At 52.2% G+C, this 20,119-nt stretch overlaps 2 protein-coding genes across 4 annotated transcripts; both read left to right on the forward strand.

The window, feature by feature from the left end:
* Window positions 1-883: 883 nt before the first annotated feature.
* On the forward strand, window positions 884-8,229 carry Srms (src-related kinase lacking C-terminal regulatory tyrosine and N-terminal myristylation sites). The gene is made up of 8 exons (XM_021647827.2): window positions 884-1,797; window positions 4,431-4,552; window positions 5,007-5,173; window positions 5,802-5,943; window positions 6,044-6,202; window positions 6,785-6,966; window positions 7,048-7,204; window positions 7,463-8,229. Exons 1-8 carry the CDS (start codon window positions 1,397-1,399, stop codon window positions 7,654-7,656), a joined length of 1,524 nt encoding a protein of 507 aa, XP_021503502.1. The 5' UTR covers window positions 884-1,396; the 3' UTR covers window positions 7,657-8,229.
* A 2,968-nt stretch (window positions 8,230-11,197) lies between these two features.
* Window positions 11,198-20,013, forward strand: Ptk6 (protein tyrosine kinase 6). 3 transcript variants are annotated; one of them, XR_002476791.2, is made up of 9 exons: window positions 11,198-11,454; window positions 13,518-13,639; window positions 14,027-14,190; window positions 14,525-14,678; window positions 15,181-15,342; window positions 16,684-16,865; window positions 17,357-17,510; window positions 17,863-18,115; window positions 18,245-20,013. XR_002476791.2 is itself a non-coding variant. In XM_021647600.2 (8 exons), the coding sequence occupies exons 1-8, from the start codon at window positions 11,225-11,227 to the stop codon at window positions 18,048-18,050; spliced, it is 1,356 nt and encodes a 451-aa protein (XP_021503275.1). In that variant the 5' UTR covers window positions 11,198-11,224; the 3' UTR covers window positions 18,051-20,013. The 3 variants fall into 3 exon arrangements, 2 of the variants coding, with proteins under 2 accessions (XP_021503275.1, XP_021503286.1); XM_021647600.2 differs by having other exon boundaries at window positions 17,863-20,013; XM_021647611.2 differs by having other exon boundaries at window positions 15,280-15,342; window positions 17,863-20,013.
* Window positions 20,014-20,119: the final 106 nt, after the last annotated feature.

Genomic DNA, 20,119 nt, shown 5'->3' on the forward strand with positions numbered 1-20,119 from the left:
ATCAGGATTTACAAATTGCTCCAGGTGCTTGGGAGAAGTCTCTGCTTCTCTAGGGTAGATGGGGAAGGAACAGGTGTCACACCTGTTTGATATGTTTAAAGTATAAAGCAGTAGAGGGAGTACCTGCAAGAATTACATGCGGAAACTTAGTAGTAACCGCTCGGGAGCTAAGCTGTTGTGTCGGGTCAGAGAAGGCAGCAAAGGGGCAGAGAGCCTGCAAGAAGTGAGACCTACCCGCCCCCCGCCCTCCGCCCCCCCCCCCCAGCCCCAGACTAAAACAGAAACATGCTCAAGAACTGAGCTGGCTGGAGCCTGGTCCCCCTTTTCTGACAAGTGAAAAACTGAGTGGTAGGCAGCTCGCCTCATCTCACAGAGAGAGAATTCAGGACTGTAGGTGAGCCTATCTGAGGCTCACCCACTGCGCTCTCCTTGCATGCTGACCTTCTAGTCCTATCCTCAACCTGAGGTCTTAGATATCCAAGTCTCCTCCTCCCTGCAGTGGTATTAAGCATCTGGTCATGAAATAGCTCAGAAATCTTACGCCATCATCACCTCCTGCGCACCTGACCTTTCACTGATTCCCCCTCCCCCCCCAGATTACTACCAGCGTCTCATTTTACAACACAGGAATCAGGATACCAAGAGCTTATTGTGTGCTGAGCTTTTGCTCCAGAGGCCACCGCTGAGTTGGACAGGCTACACATCTACTTGAATCTGACCCTGAACAGGGTTTTTATGGTAAAGAGCCAACATTTTAAAAGCCAGTGTTCCACAGAAATATGCTCCCCGGGGATGAGCTGCTCCATCAGTGGACTCCACTCTCTCAGGGCGGCTGCTGGTTGCACATGCCCAGCTGGCAGGACAAAGCAGGTCCCTGCAACCTGTGCCTGTGGATGGGAGGTGAAGAAGAGCTTCTCCCGGTAGGCCCTCCCCCCAACCCTGCCCCTTCCTGCAGGCTCCGCCCAACTCCGTCTCACTTTAGGAGCTTACTGAGTCAGGAATCTCAAGCCCAGCGGCTTTTAACCCCAGCGGAGATCCAGCTCATTAGACCGCACAGCTGCAGAAGGCTAGGAGGAGCAGCCTGTGCGGTCCTGAGCCGGAGATCACCGAACGCCTCTCGCATTGCTGCACCATCCGGGAAGCTGACCTGTGCTGTGTGCCTGACTGAGGAGCCCTCTCTCTGTACTGGCCTCCAGGGCTAGGGTTAGGGTCTGTGTCACCTGTCACTTCCCATCCCGTGCCAAGTAGGGATGTGGGCAGGAAGCACGGGGTAGCCTGGCTGTCCCACCAGCCTTTCCGGTTTCTCCCTCGCACCTTGGGCTCCTGGTGCATGGCTGTATAGTACTCGTCAGCGGCAGCACCGAGAGCCCAGAGTGCTGACCCCGAGGCCGGCTCCATGCGCCTTCGTCCGCACCAAGGTCCCCTAGGCATGGAACCCTTCCTCCGGAAGCGGCTCACTTTCTTGTCCTTTTTCTGGGATAAGATATGGCCAGCGGGTGAGTCTGAGGAAGACATCCCCCGGGTCCAGGGACTCGATGACAACCCAGTCCGGGAGCAGCCTGCTGCCTTTGAGCCTTGCATCTTCCCAGCCCCTCGAGCCCGACTCTTCCGCGCGCTCTACGACTTCACGGCTCGATGCGCAGAGGAGCTGAGCGTCAGCCGCGGGGACAGACTCTACGCCCTCAAGGAGGAGGGCAACTACATCTTTGCCCAAAGGCTCTCTGGGCCGCCTAGCACCGGACTGGTTCCAGTCACTTACCTAGCCAAGGCTACCCCTGAGACGCCCTCAGACCAACCGTAAGTACCTGGGCTTGGGAGGTAGGGCTAAAGGCTTGCCATGCCCGATGGAGTAAGTCAGGGGTTTGAGAGTAGTCAGTAAGGGCTTACGGAGTGCCTGCTGGCACCGGGCTGAGCAAACAGGTGTGGCATGGCAGTTCAACTGGAAGAGCGGCGCTGCTGAGGGGGAACCAGTCACTCCATAGTCGCTACAGGATCCTGCCTCCATGCAGAGGTTGTCACAATATGCAGTGAGTGCTTGCTGCTCTCAGACCAAGAGCTGAGGTCTGAGATGCCTTTGCCACGGGATACAGCCTTGCACTGATTGGCAAGGTGGGAAGACATACCTGAGCTTCCAGGTGGCTCTGGCTCTGGGTCCCCAGTACTTCTAGGTACTACAAACCAGATCAGAGGCAAGTGTTCATCTTTATCTATTCCCATTCACCCTAACACCTCATGGGTCTAAGTGTGAGGTGGATAACAGCCCTGACTTGTTTTGGTGAGTGGATGTGGGCAAAGGCTGTGCAGTCACTGGCAGTGAGTGGCAGGTTTTGATGCCCAACTCTTGCATACCAGGAAGGTCATGCATCACGGTTCGTGCTGGGCAGGAATGGGTTGAAAGCTGAAGAGCTTGGTCTATGAAACTGTCTCTGATCTTTTACCCAGTGGGTCCTGGCCTGAGGCTTCTGCATACCAAACTCAGGCACTGGCATTGCTCAAATTTATCTTCTAGCCTCCTGAGGACCCAAGAGGTTTTGTGTGGTAGGTAAAGTGGAGCCAAAGGAAAGGGATCCAGGCACTTGTCCCATGCCTGCTTTCTGGCCCTCAGCAGTAGGTAGACAAGGCCAAGTAGCTGTTTTGGTGGAGAGGTCTCCCAGTCACACGGGGATGGGAGACAGAACTTGTAAACAGGTCCTATAAGCTGCTGGCATGGCAGGCAGGCCTGGCCTCCTAGAAGCAAGGCTGCTAGTGGGAGAGCTAATGACTGCCTAGACCTGGAGATCAAAGAGTTGACCACACTTATGGTGTCATTAGTCCCAGACACCTGGCCCCACAATCTAGAGAATGACCCTTGAGGCATATCCTCCACAGTTCAGGCTGTCACAGAAGCCCAGCTGTATCCCATAGTGGCTTGTAGCCCAGCCATAGCTTCAAAGAAAGTCTGGGCTATGTTGGAAAAACTCCCACTTATGGTCCCCCACAGTGGTGCTGTCCTGAGAAGGGAACTCACCTGAGGGGCTCTTCACCTGCTAGAAGATCTCACCTCCCTGCTCACAGAGCCTATAAGTAGGGCCCTAGCTCTCAGTAGAGAGAAAGGAAGCTTCAAAGGGCTAGACCTGCAGCTTCTGAAGTGAGTTTGTGGACCTTCCTAACCCCAGCCCAGGCTCCATCTCCCTTGATAGTCGCTTTTATCTACTCAGCCTGTTAATGCTAACTCCTGCTTCTCAAGCTTTGGGCCTCTGTCCTTTGCTTGCTTGTATCTTTCAGCTGTGCTTATCCCTTTATCCCCAGCCCAGGCCCAAAACCTGGCCATGACAGCTCTTCTGCTGTGTCTCTCCGGGAGGGGTTTTGGCCTGTCTGCTCTTTTGTGGGTTAACCTGAGTCACACTGCATGTTCCTCACTATCTTGCCTCCATCTGAAGGGACTGAGGGACAAAGCTCACGGGCCTTTCCTTGCATTTCTGTGATCCCTAACCCACTGGCTCCTGAAAGCTCCCGGAAATGGAAAAGCTTGGATGGGAAGTGGAGCCAGCTGTGGAGCCTTGTCTGAGCCTTGGGGAGCAGAGATGCATATACTAGGGTGGGTCTTGGGGTGACTTTGTCTTTCTGAGGTTGCTTCTGCCTCTTAAGAATGAATGGAGTGGCCAAGCCATCATGGTATAGGCTTTTAATCCCAGCACTCTGAGGCTGAAGCAGGTGGATCTCTGAGTTTGAGGTCACCCTTATTTACATAGTGAGTTCCAAGCCAGCCAAGATTGCTTTTATGAGATCCTGTCTCAAAGAAAAGAAAAGAAAAGAAAAATTTATAAGATAAAGAAAAAAAGAGAGGAAGGAAAGAAGAGGGAGAGAGAGATGAATGGAAACCATACCTGATATGACTTAGTAGTTAGGGGCTGGCTCACCTAGGCGTGCCCCTTCCGAGCGTAAGGAACTTACAGTGTGCTTCTACTCTCTGCCTCTGCTAACGTCTTTCCCACCTTGCCTTAGTCTTCCTTTTGTGGGAGCCCTAGCTCCCAAGTAGCCAACCTCTCAGATGAGCCATGCCCAGCCGGGTGACATCCCTGGTTTATTCCCTGGCCATACTAGAGTTCTGTGGATGCTCCTGGGGCAGCTTATTGGGGACCTTGGTTCTCTGTGGACCTCCACAGGGACTCACCAATTTCAAGTTTGGGGTTTTGGTCTTTGGCCAGGGCTGTTAGCTTTTGGTGAGGTCTGGTAGTTATATTAGAGTAACAGAACCAATGGCCCAGGTTAGTGGACAGTCCTACCTATGTGAAGGGGATTCAGTCACTTGATGGTGGTGGCCTGGAACCCCAGCTTCAGGCACGGGACACATTTTCTTCTTGAGAGAGAGTGGGACAGTTGAGGCCTCACACCTTGCCAGGGTCACATGGCTAGGCCTGAAAGATGACTGTTGTGTCCTGGATTTGCAGTTGGTACTTCAGTGGAATCAGCAGGACTCAGGCCCAGCAGTTGCTCTTGTCCCCTGCCAATGCACCAGGGGCTTTCCTTATCCGGCCCAGCGAAAGCAGCATCGGGGGATATTCTCTGTCAGGTACTTGGACAACCTCTCAAGACTTCATTTTCTGGGTGGGGCATTTTGCTCAGCTCTACCAAGCCAGACCTCCTTGACCTTGGAGCAGTTGATCCATACACTAGCAACCCTTCATATAGACATGATAGTTATTAAGTACCCTTCCTGCTTTCTCCCCTTCTCTTTCCCTCACTTCCTCTCTCCCTCCCTCTCTCCCTCCATTCTTTTTTCTCTCTTTTCCCCCTTCCTCCATTCACTACCTTAGCATTTCATTCAACATGAACCTATTTAACACTCTTTGTCCCTGGGGCCCTCTGGCTGTCCAGGGGCCTATTGCTGACCATGTCCCTTTTTGCACAGAGTATTGTCCACCACAGGGGCCCCATGACCATCTGAATGAAGCCACTTGGGATGCTGGGGTACGGGTGTCTGAGGCAGGTGCAACCAAGACACTGGTTTCCATCTCTGTTTCCAGTCCGGGCCCAGGCCAAAGTTTGCCACTATCGCATCTCCGTGGCACCCAGTGGTAGCCTCTACCTTCAGGAGGGCCGGCTCTTCCCCAGCCTGGATGCATTGCTGGCTTACTACAAGACCAACTGGAAGCTGATCCAGAATCCTCTGTTGCAGCCCTGCATACCTCAGGTGGACCCGAGACATCCTCATATCTGGGGACCACTGGGAACCCTGTCTTAGAGTCTCCTGGCAAGCCTCTAGCCTAGACATGGCCAGGGAATAGCCAATTATCCAATGGTTTCTTTATTCTGATGGAGTTGGCCCCCATCACCCACTTTATCTCCTCTGAGGCACCCAGTTCTGCAGGATATCAGGAGAAGTGAAGGCCAGTGTGGGGAAGGCACCCGCAGCTGCTCCAAGCCTCGAGGGCAGAAGCTCAGAGAGGAGATACTGTTTTCCCTAGTATCTGGTATTACTGGGTCCAGGGCAGCAATCTGGTTTCTCTGGTTCTGTAATGACAGCCTAGCTGGGGTTGTAATAAGTGTTTGTGAACGGATGTCCGGCTCTGGTAAAGGGGCCTCTTAAGTCCCCAACGCAATTAGCGTCATAGCTGTGGGCTTGGCCTCCCAAGGTCAGCACTGGTCTCCCCTTTGTCCCAGACTGGGCTTGGTAGGAGTATACTGGGGAGGGAGAGGCTGAGACCTGCTGCTGGGGTTCTTTCTAGGCCTCACAGGGAGTGAGTAAAACAGTACCTCAGCCTTCCTGCCCACTTTGCCAGGGGAGCCTCAGACAGCACATTGAGTGTCCCTTCCCACAGATGCCCCTGGCTCAGGATGAGTGGGAACGGCCACGTTCAGAATTTGTCCTTCGGAGAAAGCTGGGCGAAGGCTTCTTCGGGGAGGTATGGGAAGGCCTGTGGCTGGGCACTACACCTGTGGCGGTGAAGGTTATTAAGTCAGGTGAGGCCCTGCAGCCAGGCGTGGAGAGCACTGCCCTCTGACCCTAAAGCCCGGGGCAATGGTGGTCACGCACAGTCCTGGAGCAGCATCCTTTTCACAGCCGACATGAAGCTGGCAGACCTCACCAAGGAGATTGAGGCACTGAAGAGCCTGAGGCATGAGCGGCTGATCCGGCTGCATGCTATATGTTCCCTGGGAGAACCCGTATACATCGTCACCGAACTCATGGGCAAGGGCAACCTGCAGGTCTACCTGGGCAGTGAGTAAACTCCCTCCCACCACCCTGTAACAGGCACATCTGCCAACCCCCACGAGAGCATTCACGTCCTGGGTCCACAGAGACTCCTTGGGCCTTTGGAAGGGACACATGTGGCCTAGATTACAGACACCTGGTCCTACTGCTCCTCTGTTTAGCAGAGGGCATTGAGGCCAAGGGTCTGAGCCAGGCTTAAATTTGGCTGAAGGCTATCTAGTCAAATCCTGGTGTTTCCAAGGCTAACACTGCAGTACGGGTGGTAAAGGTTGCCTTTGTGTCACTAACTTCTGACATGTTGCCTTGGACCCAGTCCAGGTTGGGTACTATCTCTCTTGGGGGTCCAGGCAGGTGTCAAGAAGCAGCTTCTGCTGAGGCCTTGTGGTGAGTGCAGGACTTCCCTTTCCATTGTGTTCTCATTGCCTACTGGACCTGAGTAGGTGATGCTGCTCTCACTCTCTCAGAGGTGGGGGAACCAAGGCGTAGAGGAAGCGTGTGTGCGCACATGTGCTTGCCTTGCCAGTCACTGCCCTGTGTCCTCAAGAAGACTGATACCCGGCCTTGACCTCTGAGCCCCTCTGTCTGCAGGCCCCGAGGGAAAGGCCCTGAGCCTACTTCATCTCCTGGGGTTTGGCTGCCAGGTAGCCGAGGGCATGAGCTACCTGGAGGAGCAGCGTGTTGTCCACCGGGACCTGGCTGCCAGGAACGTGCTGGTGGGTGATGACCTCACCTGCAAGGTAGCTGATTTTGGCCTGGCCAGGCTGCTCAAGGTCAGTGGGGTCTGGGCCCCTAACCCCTGCAGACGTGAAAACACTATCCTGAATTCCCCACCCGTTGCACCTCATCTCCAGGACGACGTCTACTCCCCAAGCAGTGGCTCCAAGATCCCCGTCAAGTGGACGGCACCCGAGGCAGCTAATTATCGTGTCTTCTCCCAAAAATCAGATGTCTGGTCCTTCGGCATCCTGCTGTATGAGGTCTTCACTTATGGCCAGTGTCCCTATGAAGGTGAGCCGTCAGAGAGGAAATCATGACTCATCAGGGAAAGTTTAGTCTGAGGGAGGTAGCCTGGGATCCAGCCTGAGGGAGGAGATGTACCCTGCCCTGGGAGTCACTGATCCCCAGAGGTACCAGGATCGGGCCTGGAATAGCAGCACAGACTGGTCACGCAGCAGCTGGGGTTGGGGGTGGGGGTGTCTCTTTGGTGGCACTGTAGGCAGAATCAAGGCGGCTGCTGACTGGTCCCTCTTGCCGGCCCCTTCCCAGGAATGACAAACCACGAGACACTACAGCAGATTAGTCGTGGGTACCGGCTGCCACGCCCAGCAGTCTGCCCGGCAGAGGTCTATGCGCTCATGGTGGAGTGCTGGAAGAGCAGCCCTGAGGAGAGGCCCACCTTTGCCACACTGAGGGAGAAGCTGAACGCCATACACAGGCGCCTCCATCTGGGCCTCACGTGACCAGGTCTCCAGACCCACAGGCAGTGGCTAGGGCAGCTGCTTCCTGAAGGGTGTCTCCCAAGGAAACACAATGCACTCGGGAGCTGCTGCACAACCGGGAAGCGCACAGCCGCCGAGCTCCAACGTGAGGACTCCTTCACTGACAGACTGGTACTTACATGTGCACACCAGATGGACGCGTGCAGACTGGGCCTGGTCACAAGCGCTCACTTAGATAGAAGTGAGGGCTGAGAGCCTCCTCCTGGCATATTTTGACTCCCTGCTGTCTCCAGGGTGTTGATAATGTGTAGAAAGGGAGCTGTAAGGAAGTGCTGGGTGGAGGAGTACCAGCAGTTTGCTCCTGGCCCTCACCTCGGCTCTCTCCAAAGATGAGAAGATCAGTTTCCCTCAGGTCTCACTGTGGATTTGGTTAAGCAGCCAGCATTAGGGCTCCCGAGCATACCTCACCAGTACCTGCTGTGTCCTCAGAAGGGACAGCAGCACCACCGCCCCCCTCCACCCGTCTGCCCCACAGATACCAGCAAACCTTAGGCGCACAGTCAGCTTCAATAAACATGCTCCAATGGATTCGCCCACCAGTTCCCAGAATGGAGTGCTGCTGGAGGCTCTTACTGTTCAGAGAAAGAGTTGGATCACTGCCCCCCCCCCCCAGCCAGACCTCCATTACAATGTGGACCCCTATAGCATTAATGGTGGAGACTGCCAGGGGCAAGTGAACAGCCCATTCCATCTCCCTGGCCTGGAACTGAAGCCAGAAGGCTCTTCAGTGTCAGAAAAGGCACACTGGCTAGCTGGTGGTCAGCACTCCCTGGCCTTTTCTAGATGCAGAGGAATGGTATTTCAAGACTGTTTCTTTGGATGGGCAGTGGTTAGGAGACAGAATTTCCTGGTTGACAGGATTAGGCAGATACAGGTAGGATATTGACAACCAGATGACCTACTCTCTGTGGCAAAGCTCCCGTGGGCCACTTTGTGAGTGTGACACCTTGAGAAGTTGGGCCCTGGATCATTCAATACTTCAGGACACTAGAGGCAGCACACTGGGGACAGGGATAAGGACGGGGAGGGGGCTTTGCTCAGGGACCCCAGGCCATTTTACTCTCCTCGCAGCTGTACCCAGAAGGCCATGGGGCAGAGAGACTGGCAGTCCCTAGAGGGGCCAGCTCTACACTCACCAAGGCCAATTTGCTTATGATTACTGACCACTAGGCTGTCAGCTACATGGAACTGGGAACTGGACCTCATATGTAAAGTGGTCCATTAGATACAGCAAAGATTTTGGGGGTTAGCCAGTCATAGGGAGGCCAGGCTGACAGAGTGTGCTGACGTTGGTCTTTATAGGTAGGCAAGGCAGTGGGGTCGCGCTGAGGCATGGCCCTGCCTCTGCCTCAGTCTGCACCTCTGACCTCTCACTCTATTTGGGGAGGTTGAAGGGAAGAACCTGGAACTGGCAGTTGGCTGCTGTGGGCTCTGCTTTGCCAGCACACAGAGCAGCAATGTGGGCCCAAGGGCTTGCATGGCATAAGATGATAGTTAAGATTTTGATGTTAAAGGGCTTCCGTGAGTCAAACTAGGACACTAGAGATAGGATGCTCCGGCCTGGGAAGAAGGATGGTGCTGGGCTTGTAGCCAAGTCGTGGAAGCAGGTTGGGCTGGTTTCTGGCACATTCCTAGGTGTCTAGTCTACCAAAGAGGAGCAGGTTTGGCTCTCCTGGGAGAGGCCAGGGACTTTTGAGCCATCTGGTATATCATCGACAGAACTGCCCACAAGTCTCATCTGCAGACTGTGGCTGTCCAGGACATGGCTAGGACTCAGAGGTTCAAGATTTGACGGTCTTGGAGCCGACAAGGGAGGCAACCGTGGAGTTCTTGAGGCTGACCTCTGCCAACCCCATCCTTATTCCTTTCCTCTTCTTGTATCAACCATTCCCCACGCCTTGGAACTGAGCTAGGCTGAGTAGGTGTGAGGTCACTAAATAATACATGTTGCTGTTCCTAATCTCAGTAGGAAGCAGGTGAGCAGTGCTATCTCTCTTTAGTGAAAGAGAACTCAAGGCCTGGCACAGTTCTCACTGGCAGAACATTTGCTTAGCATGTGGACCAGGATGTGATCCTCGGAAAGAAGTAGTACCGCCACCACAGCACTCCCCCACCAAAAAATAAACAAAACACACACACACACACACACACACACACACACAAATAGGCACTTTGATACAGTGTTAATAGGTAGTTGAACACAGTGTTATTTCCCAGGTCACTCATCCTTACAGACGGTTCAGCTTCCTTTCCCACCCCTCTTCTTCCGGACCCCTGTGTAGGAGCACCCCATACTGGAGAGACAAGAAAGGATCAGCCAGAGGGAAAAAGTCGATCAGGGTCTCTGGAGAGGAGGAATCTTTGGAATTTTCAAGGTTCAATGGGAGCAGGAGGGACGGACTGGAGCAGTCACACTCAGGGCCACTAGGAATTGGGGTAGCATGGAAGGTGAGCTGGAAGGGACCCTGGGGGCCACAGAGCAGAAGGGAAGCCTGGGAAAGACAGCAATGGGGCTACAGAGGCCCTAGTGGTCCTCCCTATTCATTACTTACCTTTTGTGACTGCCCCCTTGTCTCCTTATCTGGGGAGACAGGAAAGTGCCTGCTGCTTCATCTGAGGTCTATGGACTACAGGTTCCGGAGACGTCAGAAGCCCCCTAGCCCAGCTCATAACCCACATGCATGTTCATGCCTCCACATACCTTGGTTCCTGTTGTCTCCCCAGCTGTCATGTTGTGGTCTAGCATGCTGTCCTGGGTGGCTGTTGTGGCAGAAGCTTAGGCTAGGGTATTCTCTTTCGGTTCAGAGGTCTCATGCAGGCCCTTCTCTCGCTCAATCCCACCAGTCTCTTCTTTGCCTCCAACTCAGGCCCTGCCTGATTTCCTTGAGGCCATGCCTAGATCTAGTCCTGCCAATGTCTAGTGGGTGGATACCTGCCGAGGAAGGTGGCTGTCAGGGCTGACAAGTCCCCAACAACCCTCATTGTTTATGTGTGTGCAGGAGGGAGGCCTTCTCCATTGGCAGGAGGTACCAGCCAGTGTATAGGACTTTGTTGTTTGTTTATTTATGTAGAAAAGGCAGCACTTGGCTCTCTACTCTGTTCTAGCTGCCTACCCACCATCCTTGAAATTGATCTCTACGGTTCCCCTCCCTTTCCTTTAGCTCCAATGCTCACACTCCAGGGGGGGCCAAGGGGTCAGCTGATCCCTGTATACCCAGCATCTAATGAGATAGTCTGTGTAACTGGCTGGGTCTTGTCAAGAGGTGGTTTAGATGGCAGGCTCCCACTGAAGACGAGTGTGAGTACCCAGCATGGTTTTATCTGTGGACAAAAGAACAGACAGGGGCCAGAAGGGCCTTTGGGATGGAGCCAGGACAGTCCATCTCCAATCCCAGTGCTGGGTGTGGCTGCTCTCCTACCCATCATGAGGAAGTAGGTGTGACTAGCTTGCTGGGAAAAGCCTCTCCTACCCGTCCCAGCAGCCAGTGTCTACAAGCTGCCCACAGTTGGCTCTGCCACTGAGCCTGCCATGGTGTCTTGGGACAAGGCCCACCTGGGCCCTAAGTACATGGGCCTCTGGGACTTCAAGGCGAGAACAGATGAGGAACTGAGCTTTCAGGCAGGAGACCTCCTCCATGTTACCAGAAAGGAGGAACAGTGGTGGTGGGCCACCCTACTGGATGCGGAAGGCAAGGCCTTGGCTGAAGGCTACGTGCCCTACAATTACCTGGCTGAGAAGGAAACTGTGGAGTCTGAGCCGTGAGTGGCCCTGGGGAGTTGGCACAGAGGGAGGGGTGGGCACCGGGGTAGACTGGGGAAGCCAGAGGGTATAAGATCCTAGTTAGACATTCAGTTGGTCACACTCTGATCCTTAACATCCTGTCACATGGGGTTGGGGATGGGGCTGTACCTCTGTGTGACACTGGGAGATAGGACCTCTCCTTTGGACCCACTCATGACCACTTCCCAGCCACAAGGACAACTCTGCTAGGACCTAGGTGGGACAGAAGGGCCCAGTGTGGATTTTTAGGATGCTGGCTGCAAGAGACAAGATCTGTGTGGGAATTCAAGAGCTGCTTAGGGTGTGAAGTTTGCTCTCTTTACAAACAGCCGAAACCAGATGTGCGACCTAGTTAAGGGAGACAGAAGGCTGCTGGGGCACACCTATCTATATCACCCGTCGGGGGGTACATGGTGCAAATTTGGTGGTAGGTGTTTTCGTCTCCCCTCAAGCACCCTAGCCCACTGTTCCTGGCCACCCACATACCTGAGCCCTTAGAGGCTTTGAGGAACTACAGTAGTACCTGGTATGGGCATGTTCCTAGCCACTAAAGGACCCAAACTATGCAGGACACTCTGGGCTAAGGCTGGGAAGGGTCCAACAGGAGGGGGTTCTTACTGTTTTGCTCCTGAGACCCTCAACTCCTCATCTCACAATGAGAACCTGTTGTGCTCAGTGGAAGATTGTGAACACACAGACAAGAAACAAGAGTGCTACATGGTACCTGGGACAGTTCCAGAGACAAGGGTCTCACGATGGGAACAAGGTGGGCATGGGTAGTGTGCGTAAAAGGCTGAGAAGAGCCAGGCGGTGGCACATGCCTTTCACATATGGCTCTCTAAAGGCAGGTGGAGGTCTAAATTCCAGGGTAGCCTGGTTGACATAGTGAGGTCCTGTCAGAGAGAGAGAGAGAGAGACAGAGAGAGAGAGAGAGAGACAGAGAGAGAGAGAGAGAGAGAGAGAGAGAGAGAGAGAGAGATCATGTGGCTAACATAGCAAGAACAAAGGCCCCGAGGTCCTAAGAATCTAGCACAGGTGAAGAGGTCAGACGAGGAGCAAAGCTGAGGAGGCAAAGTGGTCAGAGTGGTGAGCAGGAGAGATTCTCTAGCTTTGCAGGACCTGAGGAGGTGGGCTTCAAGGGCTTGAGCTGAATCTTAGGTTCCTGTGCGGAGCCCATGTTCCAGCGGCTTTTGAGGGAGTTGCAGATTCCATGAGTAGAGAATACCCATGAACTCCAAGGACTTCCACGTGTAGTTCCGTTTTAGGCATGTCCGTCCCTTGTGCTGCAAGCCAGTATGTATAAATCCTTTTGAATGGGAGAGTACATGCCTGTGTGTCACTGTGTCTGTGCATGTACATGAGGGTGTGCTGATTAGTATGTATGCATGCTTGTGTAAGGATGCAAATGTAAATGCAGGGATGGGTATGCGTGAGCACAAGTGTCAGTGCCTTGGGAGTGCACGCTTGGGTATGAATATGATGACACATGCCCTTTTGCATCTCATTGCATGTCTGTGCACATAATTGGACATGTGCAAATGGCTAAGTGATTATGTGTATGAAAGTATAAGCCAACACTGCAGCACCAGGGAGCTGCTGTTGAGACCCTTCTCCCACCTACTTCTGGGCCAAGCTGTTGTCTATAGCTCAGGTCCCACAACATGTTAAGAGATATTCACGTGACGGGATTTCAGCTTTTTTTTGCCGGGGGTGGGGTGGGGTGTCTCTTCCACAAGTGACCATCATCCAGAGCAGGATGGTAGGCAGTGCTTGGCCCATCTCACTTCTGAGCCACTAGGATCTTTTCTGGTGTCCAGAACCAGCCATTTAGGACTTTCAGGGTCCATGATGGTCGAAGAGGCCTCTGCAAGGTTGGGAGCAGCATGAGAGGCACCATAGCTAGGATTTGGAGTGTGAGATGGGAGCCAGGGGGCATTCGGAACTCTGCATAGGCATGGCAAGGGTTAGATAGTTGGGAGACAGGATGGATGTGGGGCTGGGTGAGGGTATGCTAGGCTGAGGCTGACGCTCTCCTCTGCAGGTGGTTCTTTGGTTGCATCTCCCGCTCAGAGGCCATGCACAGGCTGCAGGCTGCAGACAACTCGAAGGGTGCCTTCCTGATCAGAGTCAGCCAGAAGCCAGGAGCAGACTATGTCCTCTCTGGTACTGCTTCCCAGATCTCCCTTGCCTATGCTAACCCTCAGGCCTTCCTGACTGCATGGTGACCTGCCTTTCCTCTGATTGTAAAGCCTCTTCCTCTGGAAGCCCTGACCTTTCCCTGTGGTCCAGCTACTCACTTTCAGGTTGGGTGGTTTTCCTTTGTGGCTGGCATGACCTATGTGTCATGAAAGCCAAGGCTCCACAAGTGTTCCACTGTGCTTGTGACCCCAAAACCCAGGAGTGCAAGGAACAGAGTAGCCATGGCTCATGACAGGAGTGCCAGGTAGCCAAGTACAGGCAATGTCCAGGCTGGGAACAGGGGAGGCAAAGTGGGGGGCATACAGGACAGGATGTCTGCTTATGCCTCCTTCCGCCGGCCACCCACCCCAGTGCGGGATGCTCAGGCCGTGCGACATTACAGGATCTGGAGGAACAATGGGGGCCGGCTGCACCTGAATGAGGCAGTGTCCTTCTCCAGCCTGTCTGAGCTTGTGGACTACCACAAGATCCAGAGCCTGTCCCATGGCCTGCAGCTGACCATACCGTGCTGGAAGGTAGGCCACTGGTTCCTCTGTGACATAGTTGCTCAGGGTCAGAGTGCAACATGTGGGCAGGAGGGACTCAGGAGACAGCATTCTCCTTGGCTATCACTCTTATTGCACTAATTCACCAGAGCTCAGTTGTGCTAAGAACCAAACCTTGACCTTGGTGGATGAAGACAGCAGCATTTTTATGCAGGCCACTTAGACACTACTATGCTGGATGTGGCTCTAAATTTAAAGATAAATAGGGCTCCTTATGAGGGGTTTAGAGCAAATCCTTCCTGGAGACAACCTGGGTGACCCAACATCCCTCCACCCACCATCATTGCCCTTTCTGTCTCTTCAGCACAAAACTGAGCCCTTGCCCCACTGGGATGACTGGGAGAGGCCAAGGGAGGAGTTCACCCTCTGTAAGAAGCTGGGGGCCGGCTACTTTGGGGAGGTCTTCGAAGGGCTCTGGAAAGGCCAGGTCCGTGTGGCTGTGAAGGTGATCTCTAGAGGTGAGCAGGTCCAACCCAACTCAACTTGATCGCATGTTAGTTTCCCACTATTGCTGCCAGTGGTCATTTCCAGTCTTACCCCACTGAGCGTGTCGCAACATACTCACTGGGCACCAACAACATTATGGTGGGAATAATCCTTTCAATTGTACCCATTTTAATTGAAGCAAGTCACTGGAAATTTGAGTTTCACCTAAAAGCCTAGCTTCACCCTCTTGTCTATACCCAATACCTCAAGAATGAGGTCAACCAAGACCTTGAAAACATCCAGCTGGGAAATGTTGACTGTGGTGATTATGGCCAAGTGGGGCATAGGAGGGCAGATGGACACATCAGGCTTGAGGCACTGAGGCCTGAGTTGTGGAGGCTTTAGTGTTCTAGCTTGGAGGCTAGCCTTTGTCTTCCTAGGCTGACCATATTTACTGAGCTGCTTCAGGAGGTCTGGGCCTCCTGCTTGGGGCAAAGGTCAAGGGCTGTATTCACTGAGACTGATGCCTCTCAGACAATCTCCTGCACCAGCACACCTTCCAGTCTGAGATCCAGGCCATGAAGAAGCTGCGGCACAAGCACATCCTGTCACTGTATGCTATCGCAACTGCAGGAGACCCTGTCTACATCATCACAGAGCTCATGCCCAAGGGAAGCCTGCTGCAGCTATTGCGAGGTAATTGGCAAGCTTTACCCTTCTTTCCTGGGGCTGAAAGTGTTTAAGGAGCAGTAGACCCCACGTGTTCCTACTTGACCTACACAAAACAGTCAGGATCTTCCAGATGAGTTGTTTTCTTTCTTAAGAAGTTACTTAAACCAGGTGTGGTGGTGCATGCCTTTAATCCCAGCACTGGGAGGCACAGGCAGGCAGAGCTCTGTGAATTTGAAGCCAGCCTACAAAGTGAGTCCGACAGCCAGGGCTACACAGAGAAACCTTGTCTTGAAAAAAAGAGGAGAGAGAGAAGTTACTTAAATTGTGTTAAGTGGTGGTTAGTGGGAGACTAGAAAGGTTGCTCAATGGTTAAGGGCACTTAATGTTTTTGCACAGGACCAGGGTTTAGTTCCCAGTACCCACATGGTGGCTCACCATCCATAACTCCAGTCGAGGGGAGCTGACACCCTCTTTTGGCCTCTGCAGACACCAGCCCTCCATGTGGTACACAGACATACATGCACATACATACATAAAATATTTTTAAAAACTAAAAATGGAAGCCAGGCATACTGACATATGTATTTAAACCCTGCACTTGGAGGAAGAGGCAGGCTGATCTCCGAGTTTGAGTCCAGCCTGGTCTACAGAGCGAGCTCCAAGACTATACAGAGAAACTTTGTCCTGAACCTCTGCCCTCCCCCAAGGCCCCCAAAACTAAAGATGGATGACAATCAAGGAAAGATATACACACATACACATGTGCACATACTCACAGTAACAAGTACATGCACCACACCACACATACTACATCCCCTCATACACACAAATTTTTAAAAAAGCTAGAGAGAGGGCTCTTTGGGTATGGTGCTTGCTATGCAAGCATGAAGGCCTGCGTTCAGATCTCCAGAACTAAGGTAAAGCCAGCATAGAAGGATGCATCTGTTCTCCCTAGGCTCCTACAGTGAGATGGGAGGCAGAGGGACAATCCTTGTTTTATCTCAGGAGCAAAAAACAAAATCCTCCTCAAACGTGTCAAAGGTTAAGACTCACACCCAGGGCTGTCCTATGACCTCCACACACATGTACACATGTACACATACACATTACACATACACAACAAAGGAAAAAAGTAAGTTACTTAAAGTTACCAATTGCTAATCACAAAATCTGAAGAAGTACAGGTAAGTTCAGAAAAGAAGATAAAAGTATGTGAGTGCTCTTTGTCTCTAGGTACATAACTGTAGAAGGTCTAGGCCTTTCCACTTTGCAATTAAGCCAGACCCTTTGCTGGAGCCTTCATAGCTACAGTAAATGAGGACTGGGCTCTGGCCAGCTAACTCTGGCCTCTGATCAACCCTACAGACTCTGATGAGAAAGCCCTGCCTGTTTCCGAGCTGGTGGACTTTGCATCGCAGGTTGCTGAGGGCATGTGCTACCTGGAATCTCAGAATTACATCCATCGTGACCTGGCTGCTAGGAACGTTCTTGTTACAGAGAACAATCTCTGCAAAGTGGGGGACTTTGGGCTGGCCAGGCTTGTCAAGGTAGGAACCCTTGGAGGCAGAAGCCAGAAGCAGTAATATGAGGTTTTATCTCCCAAGCCTTGAGCTTAACCCAGCCATAAGCAAGATGGGTTCTTGATAGGGTGGTGTTAAAAGGCAAGGGGACGGCTTTATTCATACAGTGACAAGCCTTGTTCATGCCACATTGGCCCAGCTATGAGTACCTAGCCAGACAGCCATGTACCTTGGGCTTTTCCTGTCTCCACACATTGCAGCTCTGCCCTTGTCCTCCTCCACCTAGAATCCCAGTGACTTGGCACTTTCACTGTTACAATGATACACAGGGCCTAGACATGATTGGTGACAGCAACCTCTGGTTGCAGTGGGGTGATGTCAGTAGGTCAGACTGCAACAGGCAGTGTGTTTGTACCCACTGGGACCTTGGCGTCCATGGCAGTCAGCGCTACACAGGAAGAGTACAAGCTGCAGATCCCTCTACCGTCAGAACCTTACCATGAGCCATCCTATTACAGGAGGACATCTACCTTTCTCACGACCACAACATCCCCTACAAATGGACGGCGCCCGAGGCACTCTCTAGAGGGCATTACTCCATCAAATCTGACGTCTGGTCTTTTGGGATTCTCCTTCATGAAATTTTCAGCAGGGGGCAGATGCCCTACCCAGGTATTGCCGTTGCCTCAAGAACGTCCCCAGCTGTGGACAGGCAGTGAGGTGGAGTGGGGGCAGGTCTTCAATGGTTGGCTGACAGAGCTGACAGGAGGTTCAGCCAGACTCCACCCCTGTTCCATTCCTTGAGCATCCAGAGCATGCTGCTGGGATCACCTGTCCTGGAGACACTGTCTACAGGGAAGGCAACTGTCACAGTGTGCTAGAAAGTTTCCAGAGCATGGTGATGGTCATTCTTGCAAGGGACTACATCCAGGGAGGAACCAATGGTAGTTGGGTGTGGCTTCCAGGGATTGGAGGGTGGACATCAGCCTCCTAGTTCTCATTTCTCTTCTCCCATGGACCACAGGCATGTCCAATCACGAGGCCTTCCTGAGGGTGAATGCCGGCTACCGCATGCCCTGCCCCCTGGAGTGCCCACCTAACATACACAAGCTGATGCTTGACTGTTGGAGCCAGGACCCCAAGCAGAGACCTTGCTTCAAAGACCTGTGTGAGAAACTCTCAGGCATCACCAGGTATGAGAACCTGGTCTGAGCTCCTTGGACATGGCCAGGACCCACAGAAGAAGGCCTCATGATTATCCTGGACCTCTGATGAAGGTGTGCACCATCCTTCATTTTACTGAGGTGAAGGGCTAGGAAACATACCAAACATACCTCAAATACTGCATGTTGTCAAGGAAAGAGTAAAGAGGCAGCCATATTCTTTTCTCATCTATCCTCCTCCAGGAGGCAGTCCACAAACTCTGGGAGATCACTCTCTGGCTTTGCCCTCCTTTCTGTGAAGACTTCATGTGACAGAGAAGCCAAGAAGAGTCTAGACAACAGGCCTTGCGGAGTTCTTGCCAGCATATCACTTTCAGAATATACCTGTCCTTGATCATTCCTCTGCTCAACTGTCCAAAAACACATCCCCCCACTCCTTGGCACCTCAATTTTGCAGGCTTTTACGGCCACATAAAACTCAGAACAAGTTTGCATGATTTTCTCTCTCTAACCTTGCCTTTGCTTGAAGAGTACCATCTAGGAAGCTGAAGACAGATAAAAGGATATGAAACTTCTTTCCTGCAGTTTCTGGTGCCCAGTGAGGCATACTGAGATACCTGATCACCTGGAGCCTGCACAGGTAGAGGAAAGCTCACGGAGCCAGTAACAGCCAGTTCCCCCTCCCCCCGACACACACCAAGACAGGGTTTCTTTGTACAATAGCCCTGGCTGTCCTGGAACTCACTTTGTAGACCAGGCTGGCCTTGAACTCAGGCACCTGCCTCTGCCTCCTGAGTGCTGGGATATTCTTAACCATGTGGGCAGAGGCAGCTCTTCTTTGTGAGGCACTGTCCTCCATTCTAGAGTCAGATTCAGTTCGGGCTTGTGCGTTTTGTGTTTCGTTTTAGAGTTCCAGGTCCTTTCCCTTCAGAAATAGATGTTTTTGTCCTGAGCTCCTGAGGCAGGATAACACCCTCTCTGGAAAACTACTGACCTCATGCTCTGGCCCATCCTCCATTCTCCCCTTCCAGTTTGGCTCTGAGTCTTCCCTGATGGCTCTGGTCCAAGTCTGCTTTCCTCATGTGTCTTGAACCCATGCTTGACCCCTGAAGTCCAGCCAGACTATCTGCTTCTCATGGCAGCTCCATCTACTTGAATATTAGAGCCCCAGTTCTGAGGGGGCGTACCCCAAAAGCACCTACCTGAAGCTGCCTTACTGGAAGTGAGTGTAACCATCTCAGCATGTATTTATCAGCTACCTTCAGACTGACCTCTCACAACGGCTGAACATGTCCCTACTTCCTTTTAGAAAATGTCCTATGTTCAAGAATTGACACTGTTTGGAAAGTCAAGCTGTCTTTCAATTTCCAGGGATGTGGGAGAACACAGGAAAACATTTGGAAATGGGGCAAATGAAAACTCTTAAAACTAAGTCCTTTGCATAGACTTTAGTCAAAAATTTCTGTTCTCTGAGTAACTGTGCCTTTCCTTTTCACCAAGAACAGAATTTGGGCTGGGCTTGGCAGCACACACCTTTAATCCCAGCAGAGACAGAGGCAGCAGATTATCTGTGAGTTTGAGGCCAGCCTGGTCTAAGAAGTAAATTCCAGGATTGCTAGGACTGCATAGAGACTCTGCCTCAGAAAAAAAAAAAAAAAAAAACAAAAAACAAACAAACAAAAAAAACCAAGATAAAATAAAAAGAACACAATTTGTATAAAAATCCAAGTGGACATAAACTGATCCAGAGCTAAGCATTCTAAAAATGAAAGCTGTGTGCCTGTGCAACTTTGGCTGTTTGTATATGTACACAGTCCTTCAACACTTCCAGAGGGCACAACCTTGGGTGTGGTGGTGCACGCCTTTAATCCTAGCACTTGGGAGGCAGAGGCAGGCAGATCTGTGAGTTAGAGGCCACCTTGGTCTACATAGTGAGTTCCAGGAGAGCCAGAGCTACATAAAGAAACCCTGCTTCAGAAACAAATATGAAAATATAAAACACAACAAAACAAACCTCTTACAATTCTGTTTAGACTGCTCATCTAGAGATGAGCGCTCATGAAATATTCCTAAAATCTCTCAGAAACAAAGTCAAATGTTCTTAGAGATCACATGATC

Source organism: Meriones unguiculatus, chromosome 4 (genome assembly GCF_030254825.1).
Source record: "Meriones unguiculatus strain TT.TT164.6M chromosome 4, Bangor_MerUng_6.1, whole genome shotgun sequence".
Lineage (NCBI taxonomy): Eukaryota > Metazoa > Chordata > Mammalia > Rodentia > Muridae > Meriones > Meriones unguiculatus.

Coding starts and splice junctions, on each gene's coding strand:
- Srms (XM_021647827.2), top strand. CDS start 1,397: ATGCGCCTTCGTCCGCACCAAGGTCCCCTAGGCATGGAACCCTTCCTC. Junction 4,553..5,006: donor CGGGGGATATTCTCTGTCAG/GTACTTGGACAA, acceptor CTCTGTTTCCAG/TCCGGGCCCAGGCCAAAGTT. Junction 7,205..7,462: donor TGGCCAGTGTCCCTATGAAG/GTGAGCCGTCAG, acceptor GCCCCTTCCCAG/GAATGACAAACCACGAGACA.
- Ptk6 (XM_021647600.2), top strand. CDS start 11,225: ATGGTGTCTTGGGACAAGGCCCACCTGGGCCCTAAGTACATGGGCCTC. Junction 11,455..13,517: donor GAAACTGTGGAGTCTGAGCC/GTGAGTGGCCCT, acceptor TCTCCTCTGCAG/GTGGTTCTTTGGTTGCATCT. Junction 16,866..17,356: donor GGCTGGCCAGGCTTGTCAAG/GTAGGAACCCTT, acceptor ATCCTATTACAG/GAGGACATCTACCTTTCTCA.